Here is a 14,200-nt window from a genome sequence, read left to right as displayed (position 1 = left end):
TTTAGCCATCTGAGCCCTGCTGTCTGTCTCTGACAAAGAGCCACAGTATTTTGCCTGTTCCTCATTAATTCTACACAAGGGGACTCGTATTGACGACGTTCTTGTTCATGCTGTGATCAATGAAACTTCAGTGCGCAACTGAGCAAATGCTTTTTAAAGTTTCATGCAATCTTTTCACCTCAGGTTGACATCCGACATATTGAAACCTAATAACATAGAAATTAGATGCCATATTTTCCTTCTCAACACCTACTGTATTCTGATACCTAGGTAGTGCACTAAAAATATTTTAATTTAACAGCCGGAGACTATATTACTAACCCTGTATGGATGTGATATGTCTGGCTCAGCACACTTAAATAATCCTAACCTTAAAACTAGCTAAAGCTCTAGAAACAGGCTAAGCTAACATTAGCAGGGGCTCTGCTTGCGGTCCCTCCTGATGTCTGCTTATGAGTGCCAGAAAAACTCAGATTTTTAACATGTAACTACTTTATTTTGCATTTTTACCATTTTAACTTAGCTAGACTTACTTTGTTTTTAAACATTACAGCCTTAAAATGTTTGGTTAGAAAACACTGATTGCTGACATTTTGCTAGCTTACAGTTTTACTCTTAGCTAGCAGCGCACTGTTTTTTGCTAGCGCTAAACAAGTTACCTATAATCAGTTGTTCTTTACTGCTCTATGACAGTAGTTGTTAGTTGCACCTATAATATTAATTATTGCTGTGTAAGCTACTGTTTTGAAGAAGAAACAAGTTTAATTTTGTTGGGGCTAATAAATAACGCTATCTATTTAAGTGCTTTGACTGGCAAGCAGATACTCAATACGGCATCCTAGAGCCACTTCTGATCCGCGTCTTTGTATCAGATCGACTTTAATGAAAATGAAACACTATTTTCTGCAAATTTAGAAAGGCTTAATTATAAAGTGTGAATTAAAAAAAAAAAATCCATAATTTCCACAATAATATAACAGACAGCTATAAGTTTTGATTATGAGAGATATGAATAAGAGGTGCATTCAATATGAATCACCCCACATTGTTTACCACGTCAAAAACTTTCCATGTGCTCGAGCGACTTCGTTGGAAATATGAATAAACAAAACTCCCATTGATTTGCTTTCATAAAGCAGCTGTCATCCACACTAAGACCTGAGCTGCTGGCAAATTTCACCCTTCAAGTTTTAGATTGTTTGTCAAAACTTGGTTTTGGGGTGGTTCAAAGTAATGCATTTTTCAGGTTCACTGTGGAAGTGTCAGATTGATGGGTCTGAGGTACTGCAACAATTCCCAAACTGTATTGAAGCAGAACTTTGAATGAGTGCAAAGTGTGTAAATGTGCTGTGACAGCCTACAGTGCTGTCTGTTTGTGTCGGGGTGTGCGGATGAAGCCTTCTTCCTTTGGGGGCGAAACGAGAACAGAGAAGTGTTGACACTGGGTGTTGCATTGAGTGCCTCTCATTAAGGCATGCATGTTTGCTGGGTAGCTACATGGAGTCATGGTGGCTCTGTGTGGCCTTAAATACAATTCACATTTGGATGGTATGGGTTTTGTTGTGCCTATAAACTAATCCATTGTATGAGTTAGAGTCAATATGCAGATCCACAATGAGACGTGTGAGAAGTTTTAAGTCTGTATTTCTATTGTTGCTCCAGTTAGACAATATATTAGAGTGATTCCCCTTACATGGCTGAGAAGCGGCCATTGATTGATTTTACCGTCTTTGTTTTATTGGAAGGAGAAGAAGTCTAAAGATTTGAAACAGGCCACTGAACCATGACGTATATTTTCTGTGTGATGGTGTGGGTGGGTTTTATGCATTATTTTTTTCCTGTGTCCAATTAAACCTGAGGATTGTCCCACCGCAGATTTGCTGCAAGGTGTAGATCATTGATTATTATCTGAGCTGTTACTCGCGCTGTGTTCTGCTGAACAAGCCCCCCCACCACCCCGCCTCCCCCCTCCAGTCTCTCTCCTGCAGCTCATGACCGCTGCTCTACATTCACTCCTAATTTGCTTAATTGAAGTTAGCCAGCGTAGCGAGCTCAAGGTGACACTGTGATATGTGCGAGCACGATCGTGCGTGAGCGCGAGTGTGAGTGTGTGTGCACCAAGTCTATCCTTGAGCACGGATATTTTAAGCACCCAAAATAATCCTACTTCACTGAGACGCTTCATTGCACTGAAACAAACACATCATTACCATTCAATCAATCATTCTGCAAAGCAATTCACACAGAAGTAATATCAGAATATATGTATGTTTGTATATAGGTGGTTATTTGTGCATTGACCCATGTGTGAATGGATGTCTTTATTTGCACATGTATGTAGTTACTCTGTCATCCTGTGTTGACACCTTTAAAGTAAATGAAAGTAAGAATGAGATATGTGCTCTTTAAAAATAAATAAATAAATAAACAGAAGAATTTCAGTGCATTTTTCTGTATATTTATATTTGTGGGTAAACCAGATCCTGGCTGTGACAGATGTGCCTTTCACTGTTGTTTGGGTACTTTCATTAAATGTTGAATAGCATGCAGAGACTGTGATCATTATCCTTCCTTTCTCCTGGAAAACAACAGTTGACTGAATATTGTAAAAGTGTCATACATCCGGCTGAATCTGCTTATGGATTAATGCATTTTTCTTTGTTTCCCTGATAGCCAGAATAATGTCGGGGGAACTTTGGATTTGTCTAACTCCCAAACTTTTTACTGACTAAACCAATTATTGATTGATGACACAAACTGTGCCTGTGATTGTTTGAGTGTGTTTGTTTGTACGTGCGCCCGTGGGGCGTCTTTGTAGTTGCAAAATGACAGTGAGCTAGCAAGCAAGTGACACAATAAGAAAACAGTGAAATGAAAAGGGGGAACGGGAAAGTGTCGGGGGGGAAATGGAGCTGTCGTCTGTGATCTCTAGAGCAGCCTGCGTACGTTTGTCAAACCATGGAGCCATCGTCTGAATAAACTGGTTCGATCGTCGTTATTATCAATAGTGTTCCCTCCTTCCCCTCCTGTCCTGGTGGCACGCTGGCCAAGTGAATGACCCTTAACGATACAGTGCCATATGAACATGTGCCAAAAGCCATTGTCCCTGCCAAGGCTGCAGGCTATGTTTTTTTTGTATGTGTGTGTCTACACTTGTATGTACCTGCTTATTCTTAAGTGTATAGATTTAAAATAAGTGATTATTTTGGCCTTTAAATTGTGTAGCATTTGTAAACATAAGAATATCTGTGTTTGTGTCTAATTTTCGTCTTTATGATTTTTTAGGTCTGATCACAACAACAGCGAGGAAACTGGACCGAGAACAACAGGCTGAGCACTTTTTAGAGGTACAGAAACGACTGAACTGTTTTTATAGGTTCATAGTGTTATTATTTATCAACCCCTGCCACCCGCCACAGCCCACTATTAACAGAGACAGGCTGGAGGACAATCCTGGCAGGCCCTCAAGGCTCCATAAACTGTGATGAATGGCTGTAGTTTTGGGCCCCAGGTTTGGGATTTTCTAAATGTAATCATTCATCATTGGTTATCTTCCCTACTCAGGACGGGAACAGGGAGGAGAGGAGTTGCTCTGCCCGGCATTTGATAAGCGCAGACACTGGGCATACAGATAGCACTGTGATTACCATTCCTGTTGCTCCTGCTGCTCTGCATGCAGATGAACCTGATAATCAGAGATTCTTGAGCAAACTTCTAGTTCCCCTGACTTTTCGTGCAACTTATTAAATGAATCTGGATCTACAAGCACTTGGCCCGTCTTCAAAATGGAATGAAATAACCCAAACTTGACCTGCACTTTTGTGGTTTGGTGTTTGGTTTCTGTTCTACCACTTGACTTGTCAAGACTCAATTACTCTTTGTGCTGCTTTGTTCTGCTCCAATACTTAAGAAGAACCCATCATATGACAGCACGCGACAAAATAAAAGCAGCACAAGATGTTGAAGGAAGCTGGCATCTACCAGCATCACATACTTAACACCTGAAAGGAGTTTAAAATTGGGGGCAGAGAGGTCTTTGTTGTCGCACCGTCCTGTCATGTCCTGTCCTGGGATTTCAATAAGAATGCCAGTCCACACATGCCACCCACTGCTCCCCCTGCCAGTCTCTGCTGCCTGCTTGTAATTAATAGTCAAGTGAGCAGTCAGGCTGGCAGCAATGGTGTCCACCCTGCTCTGATCCAATTGATCAGTGATCAGACCTCTGCCTCTGCCCCCAGGGGATCAATAATACAAAGTGATTTCCTGGGAACCCGCTCCACGTGTTCCTGCACTCTACATTAACAGCCCCACAGATGGAGCTCACATTTATGACGTTAATGTATGCATGCACTCTCAAACCAAACCACACATTTGACAAGACATGTTCAAAAAGAATCTTTTAAGCTGATTTTTTGCATGTTTGCTGGTTCGCTGCGTGTGTTTTCCTCAGGTCACAGTTATAGACGGCCCCGTGACGACCCGTCAGTCCACCGTGTGGGTAATAGTTCACATCGAGGACGAGAACGACAACCCGCCCACCTTCCCCGAGGTCACCTACCGCATCAGCCTGACTGAACGAGACCGAAACAAGCGCGGGGAACCGGTCTACCGTGTCTTCGCTTACGACCGGGACCTCGGAGCCAATGGCAACATCACCTACAGCATCGTTGACGGTAATGAGGATGAGAAGTTCAGCATTGACCCCAGGACGGCTATGGTGTCGTCAAAGAAGATGGTGACAGCGGGAAGCTATGACATCCTCACTGTGAGTGTCATATATCAGGTTTAAAACATGATCTAAAGCGTCCTGTTTTTTATGTAAGGGCAGCTTGGTCCAAGCTTGGCTATTGAGAGCTTTCCAATAAGAGTGTGCTAAGGAGATTACAGCACTCATTAGCAACAAGGCAAACGTGACAATAAATCTATAGTCTGAATTACACACTACAGATGCTCTTACTTGATGTAAGACTGTGACCTCTTAAAGGCACAGTGCTCCTCTTTTTCCACTTCCTGGATGCGGCTTTTCCCATTCCCTTTTCTTTTCACAGCTTAACTATAGCCACTCTGCTTCCATTAGCTATTTTCCCGCTCAGTTATTTGTACATTTTTGTTATTCCCATAGCAAATGAATACAAAAGTACCAAGGTTTTTTGAGAGTCAAAGTCAAAGTCGTGTGTGGAATGGCATTTGCTCTTCGCGGCGTCAAACTTATCCTACACATAAGCACACATTGCCATTTGTTTGGCTTTCTTTGCCGCATACTTACAATATAATAATCTTGCTCCATCCCTTTTTATATATGCACTGCAGACACTTGATTTAACTTATGCATCTCATTCACTGATTAGCTTGTCATGCCTGTGTGCCCTTGGAGTCTGTTCCCGTGCCTGTGCTCAGTCTAAGTGGTGAAGGGCTCACACTTGAAGTGTGGAAGCAGCAGACACGGACGTCAAACGCACCAACCCTCTCCCCTGCAGCCATCTTTCTTTATTTTAGCGTTAACGCTGTTCTCTAAGCAAATAATGGTTCCAATAACTTATTAGGCTCACAGGTTCAGCTCTTCAGTGAGCACCACTTATAGCACCATTTTTTATAATTACCGCTCACATAGGTTCTTCCCAAGATTTAGTTGATTCATTTAAGTTAATGCTTTTCCTATTTGGTGTGTGAAAAGCAGAGCGAGATATTCAAAGTCAGCCAGGGACAGGCTATCCCATTAAACTGTAATTGCTGAGATCAATTTTGAGGTTAGCAGAAATATTATTCATGGACGGGACGTTGCCGTGTCAGACTAGAGAACATGAGTATAGATCTCATCCATATATTTTTTTAGCTTAGTGTGAAGTGGAGAGGCCAGAATGTTTGCTTACTCTGAATTAATGCATACAAACACCAGATCCAGTGTTGTTGTAAACCCATCGTACAGTCAATCTTGTCCTTACAGCAGTGCAGTATTGTCTGGTTGAAACTGAATCAGCATTCTGTTTAAATACACAAGTCAGTCTAAGTGTTTTTCTTCTTCTCTCAGATAAAAGCCGAGGACAGCGGTGATCCCCCATTATGGTCAACTGTCAAACTCCATGTAGAGTGGATTCGCAAACCCGTCCCCTCGCCTGTGCCCCTGCAATTCACCCAGAGGTACTACAACTTCTCCATAGTGGAGACGGCTGCTGTAGCTCAGCCTGTGGGAGTTGTCGCTGTCAGCCAGTCGAGCACGTCTCTCTGGTTCAACATCGTCGGTAAGAAAAAATATCTTTTATATTAATGTAACAGGGAAATTAACTAAAAATATAATTACAAAGTTCTTATTCTGGTAATTTATTTTAAATAAGTGATAATCTCATAGTTCTCAGTTTCGTTCTATGTAGTGGGTGTATACATCCCAGATAACCAGACGTCCATCGTTGGCTCCCTTTGCCTCGCTGACGGTCGCTTTCCTTTTCAGACTGTTTGCCTTCATCTGAGCGTCAAATTTGTTTCTTTTTCTTTGGATTTTCACTTATGTTGAAGTTGTATCTGTAGTCTTCGATCTTTTCTTTGTTTGTTCAGCCATAGTAGATTACTGTTTACTCGCAACACTTGCAGAGACCGGAAAAGCAGCCGCTTAGCTCCGCCTACCCTCTCTGGCAGACCAACCACTGCTGCCTGATGGAAAACGCGTCACTAACTGGGTGCAGCTTGTGATTTTTTCCGCGAATGTCACCACAGACACCCAGTCTATATTAATACTATATACTGCAAATGCAAAGGCTTTCATCAGTGGGCCATAGGCTCAATCACCATTGTGTTACCTCATTCGGCGATAGATAGTGACTCAACAGACATTTATTTAAATGAAAGTCTTCAGAATTATTACTTTAAATAAAGATTTTACTGACTGCTACTTTTCAAATGTTTCACTTGATATGTTAAATAAAGCCAACTTTTTTCTCTAAGTACAAGTTATAATCAGTGTAGCTTGAATCGCCTCCTGAGGGATGAGTAAAATATTTTAAATATAACTGCAGTGATGTATTCTTCTTCATGGTGCGGGTGGTATCGTGGTGTTGCTTTACAGAAATGTTATTTGCCTTTTTATGTCAAACATGTCCTGGATAAGCTGGAAGCGATCTATTTCACACCGTGTAGAAGTTAGCATGGTATCAAATCTCTTGATACACACTGCAGGCTTCTTCAAAGAGCTCAACAACAACTTTTCTCAAACTTATTCAGGTTTTATTATTTCTCACTGCCTTAGAGGAAGTGCTGACGATATTCAGAGCTTCACCTGTAGTGAATATCTCTCACAATCAAAAGTAAGCTTGTTAAAATCAGAAGGCCACTGGCACATTATGGAGTACACAAGCAAACGTGCATAAAACATTTGACTTTTTAAGGGTTCATTTTTCAAAAAGCAAACATAAAAGTATAGGTGCTGCTGTTATGGCTCTGTTTCAGGCAACGAATCTTCTCAGCAAACTGGTTCTCTGCCTGTCTGCCTGCTGATGTGAGCTCTGTCTTGCCTCTTGATTCAAGTCTTTGATAGAATAATAAGTGAATAGCTCATTATTGATTGCTACTCAACAGTTCTGATTAGAAAAGTCTTTGTGGAGACCCAGCTCCCATCGCTTGGCTCGTAATATAAAACGAGTTCTGGTTCTTTTTCAGTCATCTAATAGAAAAAAATGCAAACATGGTGTGTTTTTACTGTTCCACTTTTACCGATATAATCAGCTCAAACTCATTAATATTTTAGATATTAAAGAAATTAAAACCATGATTATTATTCTCACAAATCTCAAGAACTGGCCTTTCATATGATCTATGAATGAATTACATTTCCACACTGTGCTGAGGAAAAGTCCTCTTACTTTACTTAATAATACATTTAAATGTGAAATGTGTCAAGTAGTCTGCTTTGCAGAGAGCTGTATATAATGGAGATGATAAAGAACCTTTGAAGAATATCCTTGACTTCCTAAATATTAATCATCTCTCTCTTTTTTTCCCCCTCTCTCACACTGTCAAGGCGGACGGCTCGCCAGAGAAATGTTCTACATCCCTCAGAACGCTTGTGGAAGGAACTGCTCGCTCGACACAGGTCTGGTCAAAACTCATTTTGTTAGTCTTCTTACCTTAAACACCCGAGAGCTGGAGAAATTTCAGAAACGCAGCATTCGGTATCAGGACCAGTTTAGCTAAAGGCAGTATTGATTGATCTGAGCTTGAAAAAGTATTCTCACACAAACAGCACATGTTTACTTCCTCTCTGCCCAGACCGGACAGGTTCAGAGCTTCAGCTAATCCACTCTGTGCTACAGGGAGCTGATCTGCACTAAAAGTAGATAAAAATACCTGAATATTTTATGATAATAAGGCATTGATGCCACTTTAGTTTGAGTCTGCCTGATTATCTTTCTGCAGTTTCAGATAATATGCTGTATCGGCACCCATATAATATAATATTGCAAATATGTCAAAGGATAATAAGATTAAAAGGGAAAAGACAAAAAAGGAAAGGTCCAATTAAAAAACCTTAAAGACCCTCTTCAGTGAAAATCAAGCTTTTAACCTTGTAAACATCTCCATGTGGTGTTCTTCATGTGCTACAAGACATATCAGGGACAACATAAGCAGTCACCTCCATGGCTGGGCCTGTCTGCTTTTAAACTGCAATGTACCAAGGACAGGCTGAACAACACTTTTTCAGATTGGCAGGTTTGAGACGTCACAAACCTGAGGAGCCAATCCCGTTAATGGACGGGGTGATGCTATGCATATCATTATGTGTAACCTATGGCAACCACTTCTGCATTGCGCGAGCCAGCTGTAACTAAGTTTCAACAAGTTGCCACTAAACGATGAGGAGAAATGGATTACATAGTGGGTGGCGACTATGTAGATTGGGGAATTTTTAATGAGGGAGAAAGAGGAGATGCCGTGGGAGGATTTTTACGAGGTAATTTAACATATTTTGCACAAAAAAACATATCAGACACAATTTATTATTTCAAACAGAGCCTTTTATATGTCTCAAAACATGACTGGAGCTGCTCTTTAAGAAAAGGTTCTTTGAAAACAAAGAACATTTGCTGTGAGTGTGTGTGTTGTTTTGTAGCTACTCCAACTTATCTCTTTATCTATCTCTGTCAATATGTGTTTATTTTTATTCCAAAGACATTATCTCTAAGGGTTTTCTGTGTGTCTCCATCTATCCTTCCATCTGTCCATATCTATATACAAGCGTACCATTCTTGTGAAAGCTAAATCTCAGGAAGCAACAGCTTCAAATTGAGCCCAAATTTCCACTTAGACTCAGAAGTCAGCTCATTAGGATTTGGTGGTCAAAGGTCACTGTGTCCTCACGTCTGCCCCATTCTTGTGAAGGCGATATTTTATTACGTCTGATTTATTGTTGTTGTTTTAACCTTCCGAGAGAATGACACTATCCAAGATTTATAAGTGGACAATCTCCCCTCACTCTAACCCTTGAGCACTTGTTTGTCCTGCTGTCCTGTGAAGCGTCTACTGACTATTACATGCTCTTCAGAGAAAAACAGAGAGAGAGAGACAGAGAGAGAGAGTTGTTCCCTGGTATTAAGTCCTCCCTGTAAATTATTGTGATGCAACATTTACTTCTTCATGTAGTCCTCCTTAAGCCATTGTATTTTCAGTGTAAGACGTTCTTTTGAATATTTTCCATGTACAAATATATCAAACGTTCCTGGCACAGTTACACTGTCATTCTGAGGGAAACATTGATGGTGGCGGAGGCGGTAAATCTAGTTTGATGTTCATGCGTATCGCAGCATTTAAATGGGCTCTTGTGCTGGTAGAATGTGTGATACAAACAACTCAGGGACCTGCTAAATTTATAGCTCAACAGCACTATTGTTTAAAAACTGCACAGGACAGGCTTTGAGTTATTAGTCATGCCTGTCAATTATAGTCTAATAGCAATTAAGCCTGTTATTTGAAACAGGTGAGTAAACAAACACGGAGGGTAATTAGGAAATGTGTTAAATAATTTGCTACTTAACAGAACAGTAATTAAAATGTTTATTTGCATACATTTTACAAAACAGTGGTAATTAATTCACTGCAGGTATATTAATAACTACATTTAGGTCACACCAAAAATACTAAAACTAACCCTAAAGCATTATCAGACCCCCTAGAGGCACCTCTAACAGACAGGAAAGATAGTGTTGTTTTTTTTTGACTCTACAGACTTTGATCTCGGTCTGATTGTCGTGAAATATTGACCAATCTCTCCTTCAACAAAAAAAAAAACAACCAAAAAAAAAGCGAATCCCTGCGGTGTGCTTCGACTCAACACGCCTCAGTGGTCCTGTGAAAAATGCCCAATCAGTATTCATATGCTGAGCGGAGCTCAAGCGCCCAGATATCTCGAGAGAGACGCTGGAATGAGACGAAGGATGGCACAGAATACCTAACGCGCATCAATCCCCTCTACCTCACTCTAATCAAACATTAAGCCTCTAAACTGTACACTCACCGCCAGCGGAAAACACCCAGCTGCAGGTTTTTTGATCTGCAAGATGGGTTGTGTTTTGGAGTGATAAGACAGATGTTTGTGTGGCTGTTAACAGCTCTTATGCTGCCAAGTGGGTTGGGTGCTACATTGCATTGCATTGCAGTTCATTTTATTTCACAGACCCTCCAGCTCCAGACGCAGGCACCTGGCCAAAACAATTACACAGTAATAACTTAGAGCACCTGAGTTTAGCACGCAGAAGGAATACCAAACGACTGAAACTCCCTGTGATATACGTGTGTGTGCGTGTGTGTGTGTGTGATCCCAGGGAGCTTTGACATGCAGTTTGACCTTCAAGTCGGGGTGGGCACTCTCGTCGTTGCCAAGCCGCTGGATGCAGAGATGCAGTCTGTGTACAACATGACGATACAGGTGACGGATGGGACCAACTTTGCCACAGCACAGGTACACACACTTTTGATTTGTTATGTACTGGCACTGCCTCTTACACACTCGATACCCACATCGAATTAAATTATTGTTACCTCTTCCTGGGGGAGCTGTTTACTCTCAGCTTCCCTCCTTCCTAAGCTTGCACTCTTTTTTTTTCAAATTATCTCCTGCTGACTATGAAATGTGCTTTTTGTTGCTCTTTATTTGACATTTTGGGTGCTACTGCTGTCTTGGCTGGCCTACTAGGTCTGCTTTGTAAGGGAAATCCTTGATATGAGTGGATTAATGGGATTAGCCTCGGCAAATACAGGGCGAGTGTTTGTATATACTAAAAAAAAATGCCCACATCCCTTTTAGAAAACACAGCCCAGCTTGGAAAATACCCTAACTATTGCTTTAAGTGCAGGGATTTTGTGTAAATACTGGTATCACCGCCTTGCAAATAATAAATTCAAGGAGTTACTTGACCCTTCAAGTGTGTTAAATATTATCAGGCACCAAAGACTACCCTACATCTTATCTTTAAGGATGATATACTGAGTGTATTTCAACCTCTGTATCTTCTGCGTCTTTGTTTCGCAGGTGTTCATCCGAATACAAGACAGCAACGACAACCCGCCCATCTTTTCCCAGCCTGCGTATGATGTCAGTGTCTCAGAGGATGTACCGGTGGACATGGAGCTTGTGCGGGTCAGAGCCTCAGACATGGACGAGCGTTCCCGCCTGAGCTTCTCCATCTACGGCAGCGTGGACCCTGCCAGCATGAGACTGTTCCGGGTCAATCCTGGCACGGGAGTAGTTTACACTGCAGACAGGCTGGACTACGAGGCCAGAACTCAACACATCCTCACTATCATGGTGAGAGTGGAAAAAAAATGTGTTTCTGTGTGTGCTTTGTTGGCTGTTAGAATGAGTGTTAGTGTATTATTATTATATTCATAACATGTAAGGGATAATGTATAATGAGCAGGTTGTTATAGTAAAATGGAACCCCACGAGGGTGAGCAGGACCCCGACGGAATGATTCAGAAAATCAATTAATTTAAAAATCATTAGGTTATATTTCCGTTTAAAGTCTGTTACACTTACAGTGAAAGCTGCGGCCATAGTAACGGTTAACTCTGTAGCCATCTTAAAATGAGCTAAGCTAGCTGTTATTACTCAAATTAAAATGAGCTACGCTAGCTGTTATTACTCAGATTAAAACGAGTTAAGCTAGCTGTTTTTACTCACATTAGAATGAGCTAAGTTAGCTGTTTTTACTCACATTAGAATGAGCTAAGTTAGCTGTTTTTACGCACATTAAAATGAGCTAAGCTACCTGTTATTACTCAAATTAAAATGAGCTAACTGAGCTGCTATTACTCACATCAAAATGAGCTAAGCTAGCTGTTTTTACTCACATTAAAATGAGCTAAGCTATCTGATAGTACTCACATTAAGATGAGGTAAGCTAGCAGTTTTTACTCACATTAAAATGAGCTAACTGAGCTGCTATTACTCAAATTAAAATGAGCTACGCTAGCTGTTTTTACTCAAATTAAAATGAGCTATGCTAGCTACTCAGATTAAAATGAGCTAAGCTAGCTGTTAGTACTCACATTAAAATGAGTTAAGCTAGCTGTATTTACTCACATTAAAATGAGCTAAGCTAGCTGTTTTTACTCACATTACTATGAGCTAAGCTAGCTGATAGTACTCACATTAAGATGAGCAAAGCTAGCTGTCTTTACTCACATTAAAATGAGCTAACCTAGCTATTATTACTCACATTAAAATGAGCTAACCTAGCTATTTTTACTCAAATTAAAATGAGCTAACTGAGCTGTTAGCTGTTTTACCTTTATTGCTTTCTCTTCGCTGTTTTGAAATAGCAGACCTCGGAATGCTGCAATTAACCAGTCAGAATCAAGTACTTAACACAGCTGTGTAATAATCAAAATTAACAACTTCATACAGCATCTTTTAAAACAAGAGATGACAAAGTTCTTTGACAGATAGTAAAAACAGGACGCTCAGAAGAAAACACAACAACAAGGTCAGACACAGCAAGACATTATTAAGGTACAATCAATATAAGTTAAACCACAAGGACAAAGATGTAAAGAGGCAGCAGAGTGGAGACAGAGGGATGATGAAAGATGAGGACACTTAAAGAGGTGTATTACAATAATAATCATTCAAAAAAAAAAACTGGAAATACAAACAAATATAGCTAAAAAAGTAAAGACGATAACAGGAATAGACATACATAGGAATAAGAATGAATGTATGTGTGTACTTGTGCTCTCTTCCAAGTGCTTTCTTAATTTAAGATGATTTATCTCATTACTCACCTCCTGCAGCATTATCCATATTCATCTCTCTAATCGCTTCAGGTCAAGGATCAAGAGTTTCCATTTAACCGTGACCTGGCTCGCATCCTGGTGGCGGTGGAGGACTCCAATGACAACATCCCCTACTTCACAAGCACCGTATATGATGCTGTGGCCTTTGAATCTTCTCCTATAGGCACTTCTGTTCTACAAGTGACCGCTTTAGACAAAGACAATGGGATTAACGGCCAACTCACCTATAGTATCGAAGCAGGTGGGATGCTATCTGATAGTGAAGGAGTTTGTTGTTGTTTTTCAGCTGTTTTAAACCCCTGCTTAAACTGTGATTGGCTTCTTAATTCTTCCTCAGAGGAGAGCTAATTGGGATTGGTATTTACCAGTAATGATGTCTGCAACCTTTCTGCTTCTTTCAGGTAACAGCGGTGGTGTGTTTGGCATTGATAATGCCACAGGGCTTATCTGCATTGCCAGGGACCTGGACACCACCTCCCTGGGATTTTATACACTTACTGTGCGCGTCACAGACAGTGGATTTCCTCCGCTAATGGCCACAGCTACAGCTCGCATATCCTTGATCCTGTCTGACTTCTCCAAACCCAAATTCTCTCTGAAGGAGTATCAGTCGGAGGTAAAGACAGAGGGATGAGTGAAAGGATGGGGGAGAGGTTCAAGATAGATGTAATGAAGGAAAGCCCAAAGCTGGAGTAGCTACAGATTATAAATTATTACCAAAGTGCCTAAAATTTTGTCACTGATGTCTTTGTATCTACAGATAATGGAGAACAGCACTATTGGGACCCATGTGACCACTGTTAGCGCTCTTAGCCGCTCAGCACTCTTTTATGATATCACCCGTGGCAACGAGGAGCACAGCTTCTTCATCAACCACCATACTGGAGTAATCAGCACGCGCAAGCTACTTGACTTTGAGGTT

The 14,200-nt window shown here is 40.9% G+C and overlaps 1 protein-coding gene across 1 annotated transcript in view; it reads left to right on the top strand.

Annotated features, from left to right (window-relative positions):
- Window positions 1-14,200, top strand: part of LOC138600558 (protocadherin Fat 3) — a 68,500-nt gene that overhangs the window by 16,920 nt on the left and 37,380 nt on the right. Inside the window, exons 7-15 of the mRNA XM_069672015.1 lie at window positions 3,286-3,347; window positions 4,451-4,765; window positions 6,029-6,239; window positions 8,009-8,080; window positions 10,806-10,942; window positions 11,513-11,788; window positions 13,309-13,519; window positions 13,680-13,894; window positions 14,039-14,197. Of these exons, the coding sequence (XP_069528116.1) occupies window positions 3,286-3,347; window positions 4,451-4,765; window positions 6,029-6,239; window positions 8,009-8,080; window positions 10,806-10,942; window positions 11,513-11,788; window positions 13,309-13,519; window positions 13,680-13,894; window positions 14,039-14,197 (1,658 nt within the window). The remainder of the gene's footprint in view (window positions 1-3,285; window positions 3,348-4,450; window positions 4,766-6,028; window positions 6,240-8,008; window positions 8,081-10,805; window positions 10,943-11,512; window positions 11,789-13,308; window positions 13,520-13,679; window positions 13,895-14,038; window positions 14,198-14,200) is intronic.

The sequence above is a fragment of the Semicossyphus pulcher genome, unplaced genomic scaffold (assembly GCF_022749685.1).
Source record: "Semicossyphus pulcher isolate SPU_LCO1_2020_fin unplaced genomic scaffold, fSemPul1.0.p SCAF_10, whole genome shotgun sequence".
Lineage (NCBI taxonomy): Eukaryota > Metazoa > Chordata > Actinopteri > Labriformes > Labridae > Semicossyphus > Semicossyphus pulcher.
This window is presented reverse-complemented; position numbering and strand designations above follow the sequence as displayed.